General features: G+C 45.7%; 1 protein-coding gene across 4 annotated transcripts in view; it reads left to right on the forward strand.

Annotated features, from left to right (window-relative positions):
* Positions 1–17,861, forward strand: part of galnt1 (UDP-N-acetyl-alpha-D-galactosamine:polypeptide N-acetylgalactosaminyltransferase 1) — a 265,777-nt gene that overhangs the window by 191,007 nt on the left and 56,909 nt on the right. For all 4 annotated transcript variants that reach the window (XM_072508906.1, XM_072508905.1, XM_072508908.1 and 1 more), the window contains 3 exons: positions 995–1,202; positions 9,747–9,917; positions 13,734–13,851. In XM_072508906.1, coding sequence (XP_072365007.1) covers positions 995–1,202; positions 9,747–9,917; positions 13,734–13,851 — 497 coding nt within the window. The remainder of the gene's footprint in view (positions 1–994; positions 1,203–9,746; positions 9,918–13,733; positions 13,852–17,861) is intronic.

Here is a 17,861-nt window from a genome sequence, read left to right on the forward strand (position 1 = left end):
TGCAACACAGTTGTAGATATGTTGCTTTTTAGATGATTGTCGTGTGTGGGAATGTGACTTATACTTATCAGCTCTGGTTTCTACTAGTTTTTCTGCTGACTGCTATATTATTCATATTCTGAACAATGGTAGATTCATGTTGACATGGTGCTTATGTTCATCGTGATCAGATTGTGGTAATGGAACTAATTTGAACTTTTGCAAGTCTGTTCATTGGAACAATGGACAGTTTATAATGTCAATTTAACCTTTCAGTAAAAATGTTGCATTAGCTTCTAGCTAGCCTGTAGATGTTTCAAATTCTATGCTTTTGTTACTGCAAGCTGTGTTTTTGTAATCTAAAGTTATGCTTGAAGTCTTGTGATGAAATCCATTTTAAAATGGATCTCAAACTTAGCTTTAGTATTCACATTAAAATGGCTAAATATTTCAATGACCCTTTTACCTATCAGAAATAGCTGGTTCCCTTCACGGTGTAATCGCACATTCAGGGCACCTGTGCAGGCTGAACGGAAGATTTCATGACTTTGTTAAACTTGGCCTGGAACTCCGTTTCAAATTTCAGTATTTGTTTCCAACAGAAAGTTGGGGGTGGGGAGAATCCTTGTTGATGATGAGGAAACCCACAACTTTCTACAAAATTCACTGCAAATCAGTCCCAGTGTAAAGAAAGAGTTTTGATCCACCAACTTGGAGGTCTTACAGAGGAAACTGTTGCCAACTCAACATTTTAGAAACTCAGAAAAAATCCATCGCTGAACCAACATAATTTTCATTCATCTTCAAATTCTTAGTAGAAACTAAACTTTGTTGCTAGAATATATTGGCATGCAGATCTCGGGCAAAACTTGTTTGAGAATATTATCAAATGACCTTCAAAAATTGTAATGCTTCCATTGTTCATTGCTGTTGCAGGACTGTTGCACTTTAAAAAATATCTATATATATTTTCAAAGATAATTTTTCAGCTGAAAAGAATTGCATTGTCTTCCAGATTTTTTGAACAAGCCTTTAGAGAAATATGTGACGAAATTGCAAGTACCTGTTAGGATTTTACGCATGGAACAGCGCTCTGGTTTGATTCGAGCAAGACTGAAAGGAGCAGCAACTTCAACAGGACAAGTGATCACGTTCTTAGATGCACATTGCGAATGCACATTGGGTTGGTTGGAACCACTGCTAGCAAGGATTAAACTGGACAGGTAATAATTTTAAATAAAAGCACGCTGATTAAAGTTTTGGTTGGGCTTTAAATGTTGACAATGAACAGGTAATCAGAAGATAAAGAATGAACTTGCACTGGACAACAAGGTGAACTTTGTTTGAAGTGCACCTACTTTGCATACATAAGGGTGTCATGGACAGCTAATTAGATTAATGACCAACTTTTATTTTGTAGATTTGAATGCTGACAAGGTCATTATGTTCATCTTTGAATATGTCCATAAGACCTATGTCATCAACCTGTACCATACACCAGGCCAAAGGATTTAACAACACATCCAAATGATGGCATCCTAACCATGTGGCTCTCCCTCAGTACTGCACTAACATGTCAACCTACATTGTGTTCAAATCCTGGAGTGCAGGTTGAAGCCACAATCTGGAAATTCGAGTGCTAATAACTGAGCCAGACTGACAGCCAATGTTCCGTCTAATTTATTTTTTGTTGTGCATCGGCCCTTTTTTTTTTTTTTGCTCAACTTCACATGTGCAGAAACTAAAGTGACCTGTGCACAACCTGCATGGGAACTTTGGGTTGCTGAGCTGCTTGGAGGTAATTATGCTGACTGCTTTTAGTCGATAATGTTTTGCATTTAAATTCAGCATTTTATTTTTTATTATTTTACTGTTGACTGTGCATTATTACACAAAACCCATTTTAAGGTCCTATTAAAAACACTACTAGCGAAAAATTAGTTTCAAAGATAGAAAATCGCATCATGTCTCAACAAAATAAGTTATTTTTTATGTCCATTTTGTTGCAGCAAATGACAAAACTAAATAGATAAATTACAGTTAAAGGACCATTTTCATTTCATCTGCATATTTAATAATTCTTTATTCAGACATTCTTCATACCAGTTACTTTGTATGGTGTTTCCCTAGCCTTTTGGGAAGTTTGCTACTCCTGACATCATAATTTCTTAGCTCCTAGAATTAGGCCCCTACAGTTCATTACATTTTTAAAAAGGATAGCTATAGTGCGCTATGATTTACTACTGACACCTAGTATTTTTTAATACCGTTTTATTGTTGTTTACAAACTGAGAAAGAAAGACCATTTGGCCCTTTGAGCCTGCCACCATTCAATATGATCATGGCAATTCTCCCCATACCCCTTATCGCCTTTAGAGTCAAGAAATCTATCTATTTCCTCCTTGAATATATTCAGATTTGGATTCCACAGCCTTCAGTGGTAGAGAATTTCATAATTTAGATTGGCTGACTGGCAGAAGGCAGAGAATGGAGATAAGGATCTTTTTCAGAATGATAGCTGGTGGCTAATGGTGTTCCGCAGGGGTCAGTTTTGGGACCACAATTCATGATCTATGTTAACTTTCTGGAAGAAGGAACTGAGGCCATTGTCGCTAAGTTTGCAGATAATACAAAGATATATAGAGGACATGTAGCGTTGAGGAATCAGGGAGGCTGCAAAAGGAGAATGGGCAAATAAGTGGCAGATGGAATACAATGTGGAAAAGTGAGGTAATGCACTTTGGTAGGAAGAATAAAGGCATAGACTATTTTCTAAATGAGGAAAGGCCTTGGAAATCTGAAGCACAAAGGGATTTGGGAGTCTTGGCTCCGGGTTCTCTTAAGGTTAACGTGTAGGTTCAGTTGGCAGTTAGGAAAGGAAATGTTATTTTGAGAGGGCTAGAATACAAGAGCAGAAATGTACTGCTTGGGCTGTATAAGCCTCTGGTCAGACCCCATTTGGAATATTCTGAGCAGTTTTGGGCCTCATGTCTGAGGAAGGATGTGCTGGCCTTGGAGAGGGTCCAGAGAAGGTTCACAAGAATGATCCTGGGAATGAAGGGCTATCATATGAGGAGCGTAAGAGGACTCTGGGTCTATACATGATGGAGTTTAAAAGGTGAGGGGGATCTCAATGAAAACTACAGAATACTGAGAGTCCTAGATAAAGTGGACATGGAGAAGACTAGTAGGAGAGACTAGAGCCCAAGGGCACAGCCTCAGACTGAAGAGACGATCCTGTAAAATTGAGATGAGGAATTTCTTCAGCCAGAGGGTGGTGAATCTGTGGAACTCTTTGCCACAGAAGGCTGTGGAGGCCAAATCACTAGTCTTTAAGACAGATAGATAGGTTCTTGATTAATATGGGGTCAGGGGTTACGGGGAGAAGGCAGGAGAATGGGGATGAGAAACATATCAGCCATGATCAAATGGCAGAGCAGACTCAATGGGCCGAATGGTCTAATTCTGCTCCTATGTCTTATGGTCCTATAAGTTCACCACCTTCTGTTTGAGGACATTTCTCCTCATCTTAATCCTAAATGGCTTACCCAGCATCCTGAGACTGTGATCCCTTGTTCTCAACCGTTCAGCCAGAGATAATGACATCCTTGAATCCAGTCTGTTCAGTCCTGTCATAATTTTATGTTTGAATTAGATCCCCTCATTCTTCTAAATTCCAGTGACCCAGTCGATCCAATTTCTCCTCGTATGACAATCCTGCTATCCCAGGAATCAGTTTGATGAACTTTCGCCGCACTCCCTCTATGGCAAGTTATCCTTTCTTGGATAAGGAGACCAAAACTGCCACACTACTCCAGGTATGGTGTCACCAAGGCCTTGTACAGCTGCAGTAAGACATCCTTGCTCCTGTACTCCAGTCCCCTTACAATAGAGGCCAAAATACTATTTGCCTTCTGAACTGCTTGCTTTACCTGATGGCTTGCTTTCAGTTACTGGTGTAGTAGGCCACCCGGGTCATGTTTTCTTTCGTTTCTTGTTTTCTCATATTGAAATTGGCATGAACTGACTTTATAAAGCTTGAACAGATTTAGTAAACCCTTCAGTTTAAAAAAATAAAATAAAAAAATTTAGTGCTCAGACACTGGTTTTTCCAGAAATAAAGGCTCAAATTGCAAATTCACGAAAAGATATTTCATAAAGCGATAATTCGTTTTTATTTTCTAAGGTATTCCAGAGGTGGTCCATCCACAAATAAATAGCACTTTGGTCTTGCTTCATCTCTTGGGCTCATAGTGCAAGAGTACAAAGGCAGAGCACAGTACCTCAGCTGAGTTACATGGAGGAGGCCTTTTACTCCCTTGAGCCTGTTCCACCATTCACTGAGATTATGGCTGTTCTGAGGTCTAAAACCACATACCCACTTTTTCCCGTATTGTTAAATACATTTGGTTAGCAGAATTCTCCTCTTCTCCAATTTTAAAATTAAAAGTTGTTCAAACATCAGTTGGAATTTCTGAAAAATGTCCTTAAGTTCCACCATTCTTTGTGAAGAAGTTTTTTTAAAAGTATACTCCTGAAGACTGGCTCTAATTTTTAGACTTTGCAACCCATTCCTAGTTATCACAATCCTGATTCTAGGAGAAACTAAAATGTGTAATCAGAATTAGCCTGCACACAAGATATTATAATATGGTATATGTTTTATTATATATTTTAATTTGTGTTAGAACCAGGGATTAAAGAACTCTATTAAGTCACATATAATGCATCTGCACAGAACCTGATCCAAAAGACAGTGGGCTGGATTCTCCGTTTTCTGAGACTAAATGTTGACGTCAACGGAAAATTGGGAACACAATCAATTCTAATGAAAACAGTGCCGGATTTGCAGGGTCTGTGATTGACACCTGAGGCTGACAAGCCACAGCCACACATAAGCGATTTTCCTCACACACACCGTCCCAGTCAACAAGATGGCTGGGTGTCCTGGCTACTGAGGCCACCAGCTACCCACCCTCTGGGCTGTATGCGTCAGACCGTCTAACAGTGTTGTATGTGTTTCTCTCACCCCCACCATCCCAAGAGAACACCACCTCCTGAAGTGGGAGAAGATCGGAGGGGGGACCACCAGACCTGCGGCCCCTCACCATGGCTGAGCAGAGGGATCTCAACGGAGGAATGGGAGGTCGCTGAGGTGGAGTGCGCCACAGGCGGGGAAGTGACACCCCGCTGAGTTGCAGCTCCCCATGGCTCGTGTCGATACACCACCCTCGCCCCCACACCACCCTCACCCCCACATCACCCTCGCCCCCACACCACCAGCCTACAACCCCCCCCCAGCCCGCGGTCTAATCGTGCATGTCGTCTTGTGTCTTGCAGGACCTGCCGGAGATGGGGCGGGTCCATCCGGCAGCCCCCAGCCAGTGCCAGAGCCGGTGCCTCCCCCGGTCAGCCGAGCAGTGATGGGAGCAGCCCTCCACCCGAGACTCAGGAAACCCCGGAACGCGGGTTGGAGGATGACGCTGATTTCCCATCACAACTATCTCCAACACCCTCCTCCATCCCAGAGACACGCACCTCGGTTGGGCACTATAGTGAAGAGGCTCCTGGGATGCTATCTGGTGCACACCACACAGCTGATCCGGTATAGCAGGTGGAGATAGGAGCAGTCACTGGCTGATGTGACACAGACCCAAAGGATGGTGGCACAGTCACAGCGTAATGTGGCACAGCCCCAGACGGAGATGGTCCACTCCCGGTGCTCCATAGCAATGAGCGTGCAGACCCTGGCCGAGACCAGAGTGCGCCCCCAGAACTGGCAGTACCAGGTAGCGGAGGAGCCGCAGGGGATGGCTCCGCTCGCATCCCCATCCCATGGAGTAGCCCAGGGACCATCGGGCACTCCGAGGGAGGAGGAGGCAATGGGACCTGTGCCGGAACACCACTGCACCTTGGAAGCAGCGGCAGAACAGGGCACAAGGCCACCTTGGAGACCCGAGCAGCGGCCTAGGTGTCGCCCCAGAAGACACGTGCCAACGGGGACCCTCGTCGGGGGTCACAGGAGGCTGCCTCCACTCCTGCTGTACCACCTGGGGAAACACCAGAAACTTTAGACACCAGTTAAGTTGGCACGTGTGCAGGGCACAGTGAAGTCATAGAGGCTAGGGCACAGATCTGTAAATACTTGTTCACAATAAGCACCTGTTACCACCATTAGAACCTGCCTCGGTGCTCTGTCTGAGGGGTGAGCTGGCCGGGGGGGGATTGGTGCAGGCCATGTGGGTGTTCAGTGCTCCCCCTGCCTCCCAACTGTCCCCCCAGGGATTCGGCGCAACCTTGCGATGGAATGGCCAGCCCTCATGCTGGGAGCACCAGAGCTCATCGCAGAGCAGGTTGTCATCACTCTCCATCCCATGGACCAGACCCGCTATTACTGCCAACCCAGGAATGCACCTCATAGTGCTGCAGGTATGTATCACTGAGGGGCGGGAACTGGTGGGGTGCGAAGTGGGGGGGGTGTGGGGTTGGGATTTGGTGTCCATGCCCCTGGCCAGCCACCCCCCTCCTAATCGGGAACCTGGAGGCAACCAGAGCGTCCTGTGCGCGGTTGGCCCAGGTGCACACGTTGTGTGGTTTCCCGTGTCTGCCCAGGCCCCATGTCCTGCTCATCCTCCCATCCCATCCGCCCACATCCTCTTTGCCGGACAAGGCCTGCCCTTCCTCCTCATCCTCCTCCAGCATATCTCCCCTTTGCTGTGCAATGTTGTGGAGGACACAGCAGGTCATCACGATGTGGGTGACTCACCCAGCAGCATACTGGAGGGCTCCTCCACAACGGTCCAGACACCTGAACCGCATCTTCAGGAGGGCGAAGCACCGTTCGATCACACTCCTGGTTTCTGGTTGCTGTATGGGCGTCGTTGTAGTGGGTCTCTGCGTCGCTCTGTGGCGTCCGGATATGTGTCATCATCCACGACCTCAGCGGGTAACCCCTGTCACCAACCGCTCATCGGGGGTGGGAGGGTGCCCCTCGTACATGTCAGGAATCACCGAGTAACAGCGGCTTGTTATCCACGGGTTCTCGTAGGACGACATGCATCCTGTCGATGGCCCCCTGGACCTGGGCATCCCAGCGATAGTGGCAAACACCGCTACCCGGGCATCCTGGTGGGCTCGGTCCACATCAAAATGAATGTATTGATCTGCCTGGGCAGAGAGGGCTTCAGCGACAGTGCAGATGCATCTTTGAGATCCCAGACAGGTCCCCACTCGCCGCCTGGAAGGGCCCTGTTGCGTAAAGGTTCAGGGCGACCGTCACCTTGATGGACACCGGGAGTGGGTGTCCTTCCCCATTCCCCTGAGGTGTCAGGTGTGCATCTGGCAGATATGTCTCACGATTTCCCTGTTCAGCCGGAGTCCTCGACGGCATGCCCTGTCCGGCAGATCCTTGAATGTCGGTGGTGCCAGTACACACGAGATCACATGCGGAGCCTGTTGGGCGGCCGTCTCTCCAGCCTGGGCGGCTACCATCTATCCCTCTGCTGCCTGCTCCGCTCCTGCGTGCCCCACTGCTGCAACTTCCACTCCTCTTTGAGCGACTGCCGCTCATACGGCTGCAGTGCATCCCGCAGAGCTGCAGTGACCACCAGGGCGGCCACCATTGTGGGTCAAACTCCCAAATCCATTATCTGCAGGGGTGAAAGTGCATCATGATTGCATGGTGCATACTCCCGTGCTCAACCAGGATCGACGGTCTACGCAGTGGCCCCGGTTGGCACTGCGGACTCCACCCCTGCATGTCTGCCCCCACCCTCTCACCCCTGTTCTGTCGGTGGTCAGCACCATGGGGACCTCCAGCCCTGGCACCCGACCCTGTTACCAGGGGTGCCGTTGGCTGGCACTGCCCTCACGGGAGGCTGCCGTGGGTGTTGCATTGGGTGATCCACCAGTGGGTAGTGGCAGGTTGGGCGGGGAGCTTGGGGCGGGGGGGGTGGGGAACCTTATAGCTGGTGGGTGGGGGCATCCATACTGCCGGTGTCACTATGCAAGACCAGGAGCCAAGGTGGGTGGTCAATGGGTGCGCAGCAAGATGGTGATTGGTGCCTTGGCACAGCACTTGTCCCATGGGGGTGTCCCTCACCCCAGCCAGCACGGCCAATGTCCAGGCTGGCAGCCTGCAGTCGCTCCTCTCCGTGTCCTACCTCTTCTCTCTCAGCAGCCACCACACCAGGTTCACTATTTTTGAGAGCACATGTGGACCGCACCGTCAGGAACTTGACCCAGCAGAGAATTCGCGGGTGGTCCACTCATGAGATGCAAACAATGTTTTTTATGCGACGTGGTGAGCGTCGTATTTACCACATTTTCGAGGTAATGGAGAATAGCGATACACTCCGTCATCAGCAAAGTGATGTAAGGTGTTGGCAACACTTCTATCAAGTGTCATTTAACTCAGCAATAAAAATAAAGTCGACATTGTCCCAGATGACCATGGGCTGCTTTCCTCATTTGAGGGGGAGAGCTGACTGTTGGTGATTTAACCTGAGGATCACCACACCTCAGGCTTGGGGCAAGGTTGAGAAGGCAGGGGTCTTCATGAATAACCTCATCCGGTGTGGAAATTGTTGGCTGTTGGCCTTGTTCTGCATCACAAACCAGCTGTCCAGCCAACTGAGCTAAATCAGCCCCAATAACGTGCACACTGACATTCAGTTTGAGTTCTACCGGGGCTACTCAGCTCCTGGTCTTGGTCCAAACATAGACTAAAGAGGTAAACTCAAGATGAAGGTGAGAGTAACTGCCCTTGATATCAAGAAAACATTCAACCAAGTATGGCATCATTATTTTTGCACCTGTCCACTAGTTTTGCAGTCTTTGAACTGCACAATCTCTCTGCTTCTGCGCAAGATGCATTAATAGCAACATGATGACAAAACCAGGAGCAAACACTTGTTTGCCAGATATAATACAAAAGTAAAGCTGAAGTGACCCCAAATATCTTGGGCGGGATTCTCCACTCCCGCGCCGAAGTGGCCGCGCCGTCGAGTTTCACGACGGCCCGAAATGGCCCCGATCCTGACCGATTCAGGCCCTGACAATGGGCCAGGATCGGGGCCGCGTCATCTACATGCGCCAGGCCTTGTCGCCATGCGTGGTTGCCGTCCTCTCTAAGTCCGCCCCGCAAGAAGATATCTGACGGATCTTGCGGGGCCGCAGAAGTAAGGAGGTCCTCCTTCAGAGAGGACGGCCCGACGATCGGTGGGCACCGATCGCGGGCCACCCCACATTTGAGGTACCCCCCGTTGCAGGATCCCCCCTTGCCCCCCCCGCAGGCCGCCCCCCCCCCCCCCCCCCCCCCCCCCCCCCCCCCAGCGTTCACGCACCGTTCACGACGGCAGCGACCAGGTGTGGACGGCGCCGGGGGGAACCTGCCGTTTTGGCCTGGCCACTCGGCCCATCCGGGCCTGAGAATAGCGGGGGTGCCGGAGAATCGCCATTTTGGGTGTCTCCGACGATTCTGCGACCCGCGAAACTCAACCGGGCCATTCCCGCCGCTTGGGAGAATCGCGGGAGGGCGTCGGACCGGCGTCCCGGGAGATTTTGGCGGCCCAGGCGATTCTCCCAACCAGCGCGGGAGTGGAGAATCTCGCCCCTTGTTCCTACCTTGAAAACAGAATTTGAAGTTTTGTCTTCGTTCTGCCATATCTTTTCAATTCCCTATGCTTCTGCAAAATATGTTAGCTACTTTTTAAGATAAATCCATTTTGTGATTTTATGCTTCCTTAAAGCTTCTTTTGTTCCATCAGGAGTACTGTGGTGTGCCCAATAATTGATGTGATTAGTGATGACACATTTGAGTATATGGCAGGGTCAGATATGACCTATGGTGGATTTAATTGGAAATTGAACTTCCGCTGGTATCCTGTACCTCAAAGAGAAATGGACAGAAGGAAAGGAGACCGAACTATCCCAGTTAGGTAAGTATGCAATGTGAACAATGACGTACTTTCAAAAGACTGTATGGTTTGCCAATGTATAGAAAATGTGATATTGTATCAAAACAAAGTGTAACACTTTTGGAAAATCGCTAGTTTGTTTTTGCCATGCTTTGTATCATTCAGGCTGAAAACACAATTCAAAATGTCTGATGTCTGCTTTCAAATGTTTCTACAGAAAAGGGTGTAGGGGAGGAGATAGACAGTCTAAATAAAGATGTCAAGGTTCAGAAGTACAGCAGAAAATAAAAAATGAACAGTTTGCCATGTGCAATAGCTGTGCAGTCAACAATCCTGCACATTACTTTAATTGAGACCAAATTTCACAATTTCCATTATTAAAATGCTGTCAATTAATTTACAAGAGCCAAGGTTAAAATGTCAATTAATTTACAAGAGCCAAGGTTAAAATCTGTTTATTTAAGCTTCACTTAATATCAGGAATTTCAGCTTTTAAACTGAAAAATGTTTTCAAGGGCCACTTTAAGCTCTAATAAAATTCCAGCCAGATATGGTAAATTCATGTATTATGCCTGAAGTACAATTAATTAACAATTATGAGCATGCATTTTAAACACCCTATGGCATTTTGACTTTATATAATTGAGGTTGTTAGAATAGTTGGTGGTATAATTATATTTAAATCTGTACTGTCACTTAATGGGTATGCCAATTAAGTAAGATTATTCCTTTCCATTGGGACATCCAAATTAAAGTTTCATGAGGCCATGTTCACAATATAAAAAGATAAGAATAGAATTAGGCCTTTTGGCCCATCGAGTCTGCATACCATTCGATCATTGCTGATCTCATCTTGGCTTTAAATCCACCGTCCTGCCCATTCTCCATAATCCTTCAACTAATTAAAAATCTGTCCAGCTCCTCCTTAAATTTACGCACTGACCCAACATCCACCACACTCTGGGATAGTGAATTCCACATTCACAACCCTTTGGGAAAAGTAGTTTCTCCTCAACTCTGTTCTAAATTTCCTACCCCTTATCCTAAGACTGACCTCTCGTTCTAAAATGCCCCACAACATCCACTCCATGTCTACTTTATCCATACCTTTTATTATTTTGTAAACCTCAATTTGATTTCCCCTCATTCTTTTATACTCTATAGAGAGTTTAGGCCTAACCAGTTCAATCTCTCTTCATACGACAAACTCCTCATCTCTGGAATTAATCTAGTGAACCTCCTCTAAACTACCTCCAGTGCCACTGCATCTTTCCTCAAATAAGGGGACCAAAACTGCACAATACTCCAGGTGTGGTCTCACCAGTGCCTTGTATTGTACTTCCTTAGTGTAAACATTGAAATTAAAATATTAATAAACAAAACATTTCAAAAACTGAAAAACATATTGAAGCAGATTTTCATTTTTACACATCTGTTTCCCCCTTCCTCCACTCAAATTGTTGCTCCTTGCCTAAATACACTTCTTATAGCATTGGGTGCCCTTTGGTACCTTATCCAATTAACTTATTCAAAATTGAGCCTTGACAGTGAATAATAAGTGGTTATTAATTATGGAGATATCACAACCACGTTTGTCCATGCTCTTTCTTGAGACATTGCACCTGCAGTGGGTCTTGAGACATTGCACCTGCAGTGGGTATCACAGAATAAGAATCAGGATAGGCCACTTCTTCTTTGTGCTGACTGTAGTTGAGATTAGTGAATAATAAGTTGGAGGGCTTAACGGTCATGTGGGAAGAGAAGTTTGTTTGCCTCATCGAGCTCTTCCCTGGGCCAGGTAGCACCGTACAGCACTACTTGCACGAGATGTGCAGTGTTCTTCAATATCGTTGAAGAATGTGCCGAAGACGTGGTTCATGACGCCATCTGGCATGGGGAATTGAGCTGAGTCTTCCCAGCTTGGTAAAGATGCTACCATCAGTACAGTCTTAGAATATTCTCAGGGCAGCATAGTGGTAGCACTGCTGCCTCACGGCGCCGAGGTCCCAGGTTCGATCCCGGCTCTGGATCATTGTCCCTGTGGAGTTTGCACATTCTCCCCATGTTTGCGCCCCCACAACCCAAAGGTATGCAGGGTAGGAGGATTGGCCATACTAAATTGCCCCTTAATTGGAAAAAATGAATTGGATTCTCTAAATATATGGGGGGGGAAAATTTTCCATGGCTATTTGGCTGCATCAATAAAAATTGCAGAAGTAGTGAATATGTTAGGTAACAAAGACTGCAGTAAACCTCAAGGTATACCATAAAAAAAAATCAAAATTTAATGAGACTAAATAAAATGGAAGGAGACTACTTTATTGACATTTTTATTTTGTTAAATTGGAAAGGTATGTAACAATGGAGCTGTGCTTGCATATCTGACAAATAGGATGCATTGCCTGAATGGTCTTGTAGGCCATGAAGGGCTGTGTTCGGAATCTGTGTGGAATGATGAAAGCAAATTACTGTGGATGCTGGAATCTGAAACAAAAACAGAAAATAGTGGACAATCTGAGCAGGTCTGACAGCATCCGTGGAATGAGAAGGGAGCTAATGTTTCACAGAGTCATCCAGACTCAACGTTAGCTCTATGTTCTCTCCACAGATGCTGTCAGACTTGCTGTAATTGTGCAGTATTTTCTGTTTTTGTCAGTGTGAAATTATTTCAATCAATGGGTTGCATATTTGGGAGGATATAAATTGTTCAGAAAAGGCTTTGGCAGAAGCTCAGGTAATCCACCCAAAATAAGCAGTTGCCTTAAATTTACTTCAATGGACATGGCATTTAATGCATCAAGAGATGGTTAAATGTAGGTTAAATGTACTGTCTTCAATAATCTCATTTAGGGAAATTTTAGCCAATATTAAAGAGTATATTTGGGCTTCTGGCAGGGGGTCTAAAGCCTGAAAGATTTGTTTCCTATCCAAACCAACTCCAACCCCCATCCTTTTCTGGCTTTAATTGAGGCCAGAAATTGGCAGGCAGCCAATGTGTTCTAGGAGGAGCAGGTTGGAACAATATAAATGATTACAAGGCTGCAGGCCTCATTGTTGTTCTGGTTAACGATGGTGGGCAGAAATCTTTGCACTGCCTCATAACGAGAACTTGGATCCAGTGCTGTTACACCTATCACTTGATCAGAATTGCTAACCTGACGAGCTTCTGGTAAAGGACACCTCCCACTGACTTTCCCTCTGTGACCACCCTTGAACATGAGACCCATAAATTGTTTTTTATTCTCTTCCCCCCTCTTCCCCCCCCCCCCCCCCCCCAACAGTAGGGATCAACCCTATTGTCATGGACTTGACTGGCCCTGCAGCCTCACTGATGGGCTCCCCTAGTCAGCTGGTAACCAAACCTTTTTTTAAATAAATTTAGAGTAACCAATTATTTGTTTCCCCCCAATTAAGGGCCATTTAAGCGTGGCCAATCCATCTAACCTGCACATCTTTGGGTTATGGGGGTGAAACCCATGCAAGCACGGGAAGAATGTGCAAACTCCACATGGACAGTGACCCAGGGCCGGGATTCAAACCCCGTTCCTCAGCGCCGTAAGCGGCAATGCTAACCACTGTGCCACGTGCCGCCCCTCGCTGGAAACTAAACCTGTCAATCAAGCAGTCTTCTGGGTGTGGAAGTGAGGGTGACATCACAAGAATGCAATATTAGAATTCAATGCTCATGTGTGACAATCTGAATTTCCAGCTTCTGTACATCCTTTTGACCTATCCAATCCCAAAAGGTAGGGTAAATAAAAATTCAACCCATTAACTTTTGAAGTTTTAGTATGTCATAGCTATATATAGTTTGTTTCAATTGCATTTTGTTTTTAGAACTCCCACTATGGCAGGAGGACTGTTCTCAATAGACAGAGATTACTTTGAATTAATAGGAACATATGATGCAGGCATGGATATATGGGGAGGAGAGAACCTGGAAATCTCTTTCAGAGTAAGTAATGGGCAATTTTTTGAAGCAGATAAAATCTTATTCGCTACCACAAGATATAAGGTTCATAAACCGTGTTTCACAGACTTGTATACCTTTCCTGTTAATATTGTGAAGGGCTGATTGATTTTTGACTACTTGAAGTATGGTGTTAATAATTTGGTGTCAGCCTTGGTTCTGTGGTAGTATTCTGAGTCAGTACGTTGTGGACTGGCACTCTGGGTGTGCTTCCCTATCAGAAGTACCGCTTTCTTTCTGATCAGACATGAATCCAAGGCTGCATCTGTGTTCTCAGATATACATAAAATGTTCCTTGACACTGTTCAAAAAAGAGCAGGAAGTTCTCTTGTGCTTCTGGCCAACAGTTATCCTTCAAGTTACACCTAAAGGTTAATCTGGTCATGTATTTAATTATAGTTTATGTAACATTGGTTGTTGCATTTACAACAACGACTAACCTCAAAAGCTTTTCATATCCTCTAAAGCATTTTGGGACAGGTGCCAAGTTCTTTCTTTCTTATCCTGCTAGGTAAATAAGAATACTTTGCCCAACATGACTGTTAGTTTGCAGTTTTTAGCATTAAGTTAATTTATTTTAATTGTCAACTTTAAATCTTGAATTCCTTAAGAGAGCTAAACCTCATTCTATTGGCTATTCAGGTTCATGAACATCAGTAAACATGTTATTGTACTTTTTTTCAAAATGTCTATTTATTGGGAATTTCAATATATTACAAATAAATTGCATCAAACAAACAAAAGCAGAATGATGGCTCTAGGTATCAATGTATAGCACGAAACAATGGTCATTACATAATTTGGAACACACAAGAATGGATGAATCAGGGACAAAATCCCCAAGTTCCCTCCATAAGACCATAAGATGTAGGATCAGAATTAGGCCATTTGGCCATCGGGTCTTCTCCACCATTCGATCATGGCTGATATGTTTCACGTTCCCATTCTCCTGCCTTCTCTCGTAACCCCTAATCCCCTTATTAATCAAGAACGCCAGATTTGTGCTCGAGGTGCTGTTACTGCAGGACTACAGACCAATTGTTGGAAGGTGGAATTAGACAGAATAGTTCTCTCTTAGAACATAAGAACTAGGAGCAGGAGTAGCCATTCGAGCTTGCCCCGATTCAATGTGATCATGGCTGATCTCATCATGGCCTCAACGCCACCATCCTGCCTGTTCTCCGTAGCCCTTCAACCCATGATTAATTAAAAATCTGTCCAACTCCTCACTGACCCAGCATCCACCGCGCTCTTGGGTAGCGAATTCCACAGAATCACAACACTTTGGGAGAAGTTTCTCCTCATCTCTGTTTTAAATTTGCTACCCTTATCCTGAGACCTCTCTTTCTAGAATGCCTCACAAGAAGCAGCATTCACCCCACCTTTACTTTATCCATACCTTTTATCATCTTGTATACGTCCATTTGATCTCCCCTCATTGTTCCAAACTCTAGAGAGTATAGGTCTAAACTGCTCAATCTCTGTTCATACGACAAACCCCTCATCTCTGGAATCAAACTAGTAAACCACCTCTGAGCTGCTTCCACTACCACTACATCTTTCCTCAAATAAGGGGACCAAAATTGTGCACAATACTCCAGGTGCAGTCTCGCCAATGCCTTGTAAAGTTGCAACAACACTTCCTTACCTTTATATTCTATTCCTTTTGCTACAAATGCCAACATTCCATTCACTTTCTTTATTACCTGCTGTATCTGCATGCTAGTTTTCTGTGACTTCTGCACGAGGACACCCAGATTCCTCTGCACTGGAGCACCCCAAAGTCTCTCCCCATTTGGATAATAAGTTGCCTTCCCATTTTTCTGACCAAAATAGATGACCTCATACCTATCCACAGATAAATGACCTGTCTGCAGCCAAACAGGATAGAGGCAACATTAGAGACCTACATCTCATCCATAGCTGAAAAACAAAATGACAAAGAAGAAAACAATACCCTGACCCCCAAAGCTGAGGAGAAATCGACTAACTCTTACAGTGCAACTTAAACTCTTCACATATCCAGACAGGCAGCATCCTACACCTTTCAGATGGTAAAATGACAAAGACAAAACCTTAATACTCAGCCTAGGGTCTCCCATAGATGAAGTAAAAAGAGAATCTGAAATTCCATGATCCCAGCCCCAGATCAAAGGAAAAAACAAATCATCGGACCACCAGGACCAGTACCCCACTCAGAGGACAACAAGATATCGTGAAGCCAAGAAGCAAAAGGCTTATAAACTGGTCCCTATCTTAAAACAGGGGAAACCCATTCCAGGAAAGGAGGGCCACCCAGAGTGATCCCAAACTGGGAAGCACCCTGGAGGGAGGGCCAACTGCCCCCACAACCAGGTCCACTCAAAAGAAGAAATGATTAGTCCACCCAAAGAGCAACGTAGGTCCATGTGTGGCCTTGACACCCAGGCTCACCATCCAGCACCACCAAAGTCAGCCCGCCTGGGCCCGAAGTAGATACGTACAGCCAAAAGTTATTTACAAACTCAAACTATGGGGGACTACCTCGAACATCGTGAGAACAGAACTAACCTTAATCTTACCATGCACACCTAGTACCCCTCACCCTGCTCCAGCTCAATTCATCTTCCTCATAGGATGTATTAAGATAAAGAAACTGCACAAATCCTAAAATCAACATTCAACTTAGCATGATTAAACATTATTAAGTCAGGATAACCAGTGGTGCAGGACATCACATCCAAAATATTTTGATTTCCTGCAACAGATAAATTGGCAACATTAACAGACAACAACATAATTATCAGGGAGTAAAGTCCAGGATAACAACTTTGGAACGAGGCAGTCAACAGGATAAAGACCACTCCACTGGCACATGAAGTAAGTGGACATTTGGGGTAAAGCAGGGTCTGAAACAGAAAGCACTCTTCAGGATCTTCCAAGGATTCGGGCGATTGAAACATGAACCTCGTTACTTCCAACATACTGACTCGACCGAGCCCAGACTGTCAACTACCTAAGACCCAGTGGGATGGTGGTGGCGCAGGGGGGAGGGGGATGTGGCCTGGCCTGGCCTGCTCTGGCAACCCTCAACCCTCTCAACCGACAACAGGAACAAGACCGCCAACCCAATCCCAGACCTTGGAGACCAGATTAAATGTGCTCCATCTAATTTGAGCTGTCCATCCTCCAGATCGAAATACCTGAAATATGGCAGCCAGTTCTCAAACTCGGCCTGGAATTTCTCCGCCACCTCACTGAATGGATTGATTGATATTTATTGTCACATGTACTGAAGTACAGTGAAAAGTATTTTTCTGTGGCCAAGGAAACGTACACCGTATGTACATAGTAGACAAAAGATTAATCGACAGAGTACATTGACAGTGGTACATCAACAAATGGTGATTGGTTACAGTGCGGAACAAGGTCAAACAAGAGCAGCATAGTGCATTGTGTTCTTACAGGGAACAGATCAGTCCAAGGGAAAGTCGTTGAGCAGTCTGGTAGCTGTGAGGAAGAAGCTGTTCCTATGTCTGGATGTGCGGGTCTTCAGACTTCTGTATCTTCTGCCTGATGGAAGGGTCTGGAGGGCAAAGCCTGGGTGTGAGGGGTCTCTAACAATGCTGTCTGCCTTTCTGAGGCCACGGGAGGTGGATATGGAATCAATGGGAGGATGGCAAGCTTGTGTGATGCGTTGGCAAGATACTAGGCTCGATCAGGCTCCTTATCGAATCCCCTTCGTTTTCACCCGAACCCCTTACGATGAACGCGACAAACCTTGAAACAGGAACTCAACCGAGCGAAGGTGGGCTTCCACCAGAGACACTGCTGCAAAAACCTCCTCGTGTGCCACTGCACTTCCATAAAGACACCTCGCAACTCCTAAAATTGGGCTTTAACCTCCTGCACTGCAGAACCAAGACTATCGAGCGGATCACCTTCATCACTAGCAAACAACCTCCTTCCTCCGTTGGTGTGCACCATATTGTCAGGGCAGGAAACCCCTCGAAGGT

Source organism: Scyliorhinus torazame, chromosome 6 (genome assembly GCF_047496885.1).
Source record: "Scyliorhinus torazame isolate Kashiwa2021f chromosome 6, sScyTor2.1, whole genome shotgun sequence".
NCBI classification, from domain to species: Eukaryota; Metazoa; Chordata; class Chondrichthyes; order Carcharhiniformes; family Scyliorhinidae; genus Scyliorhinus; species Scyliorhinus torazame.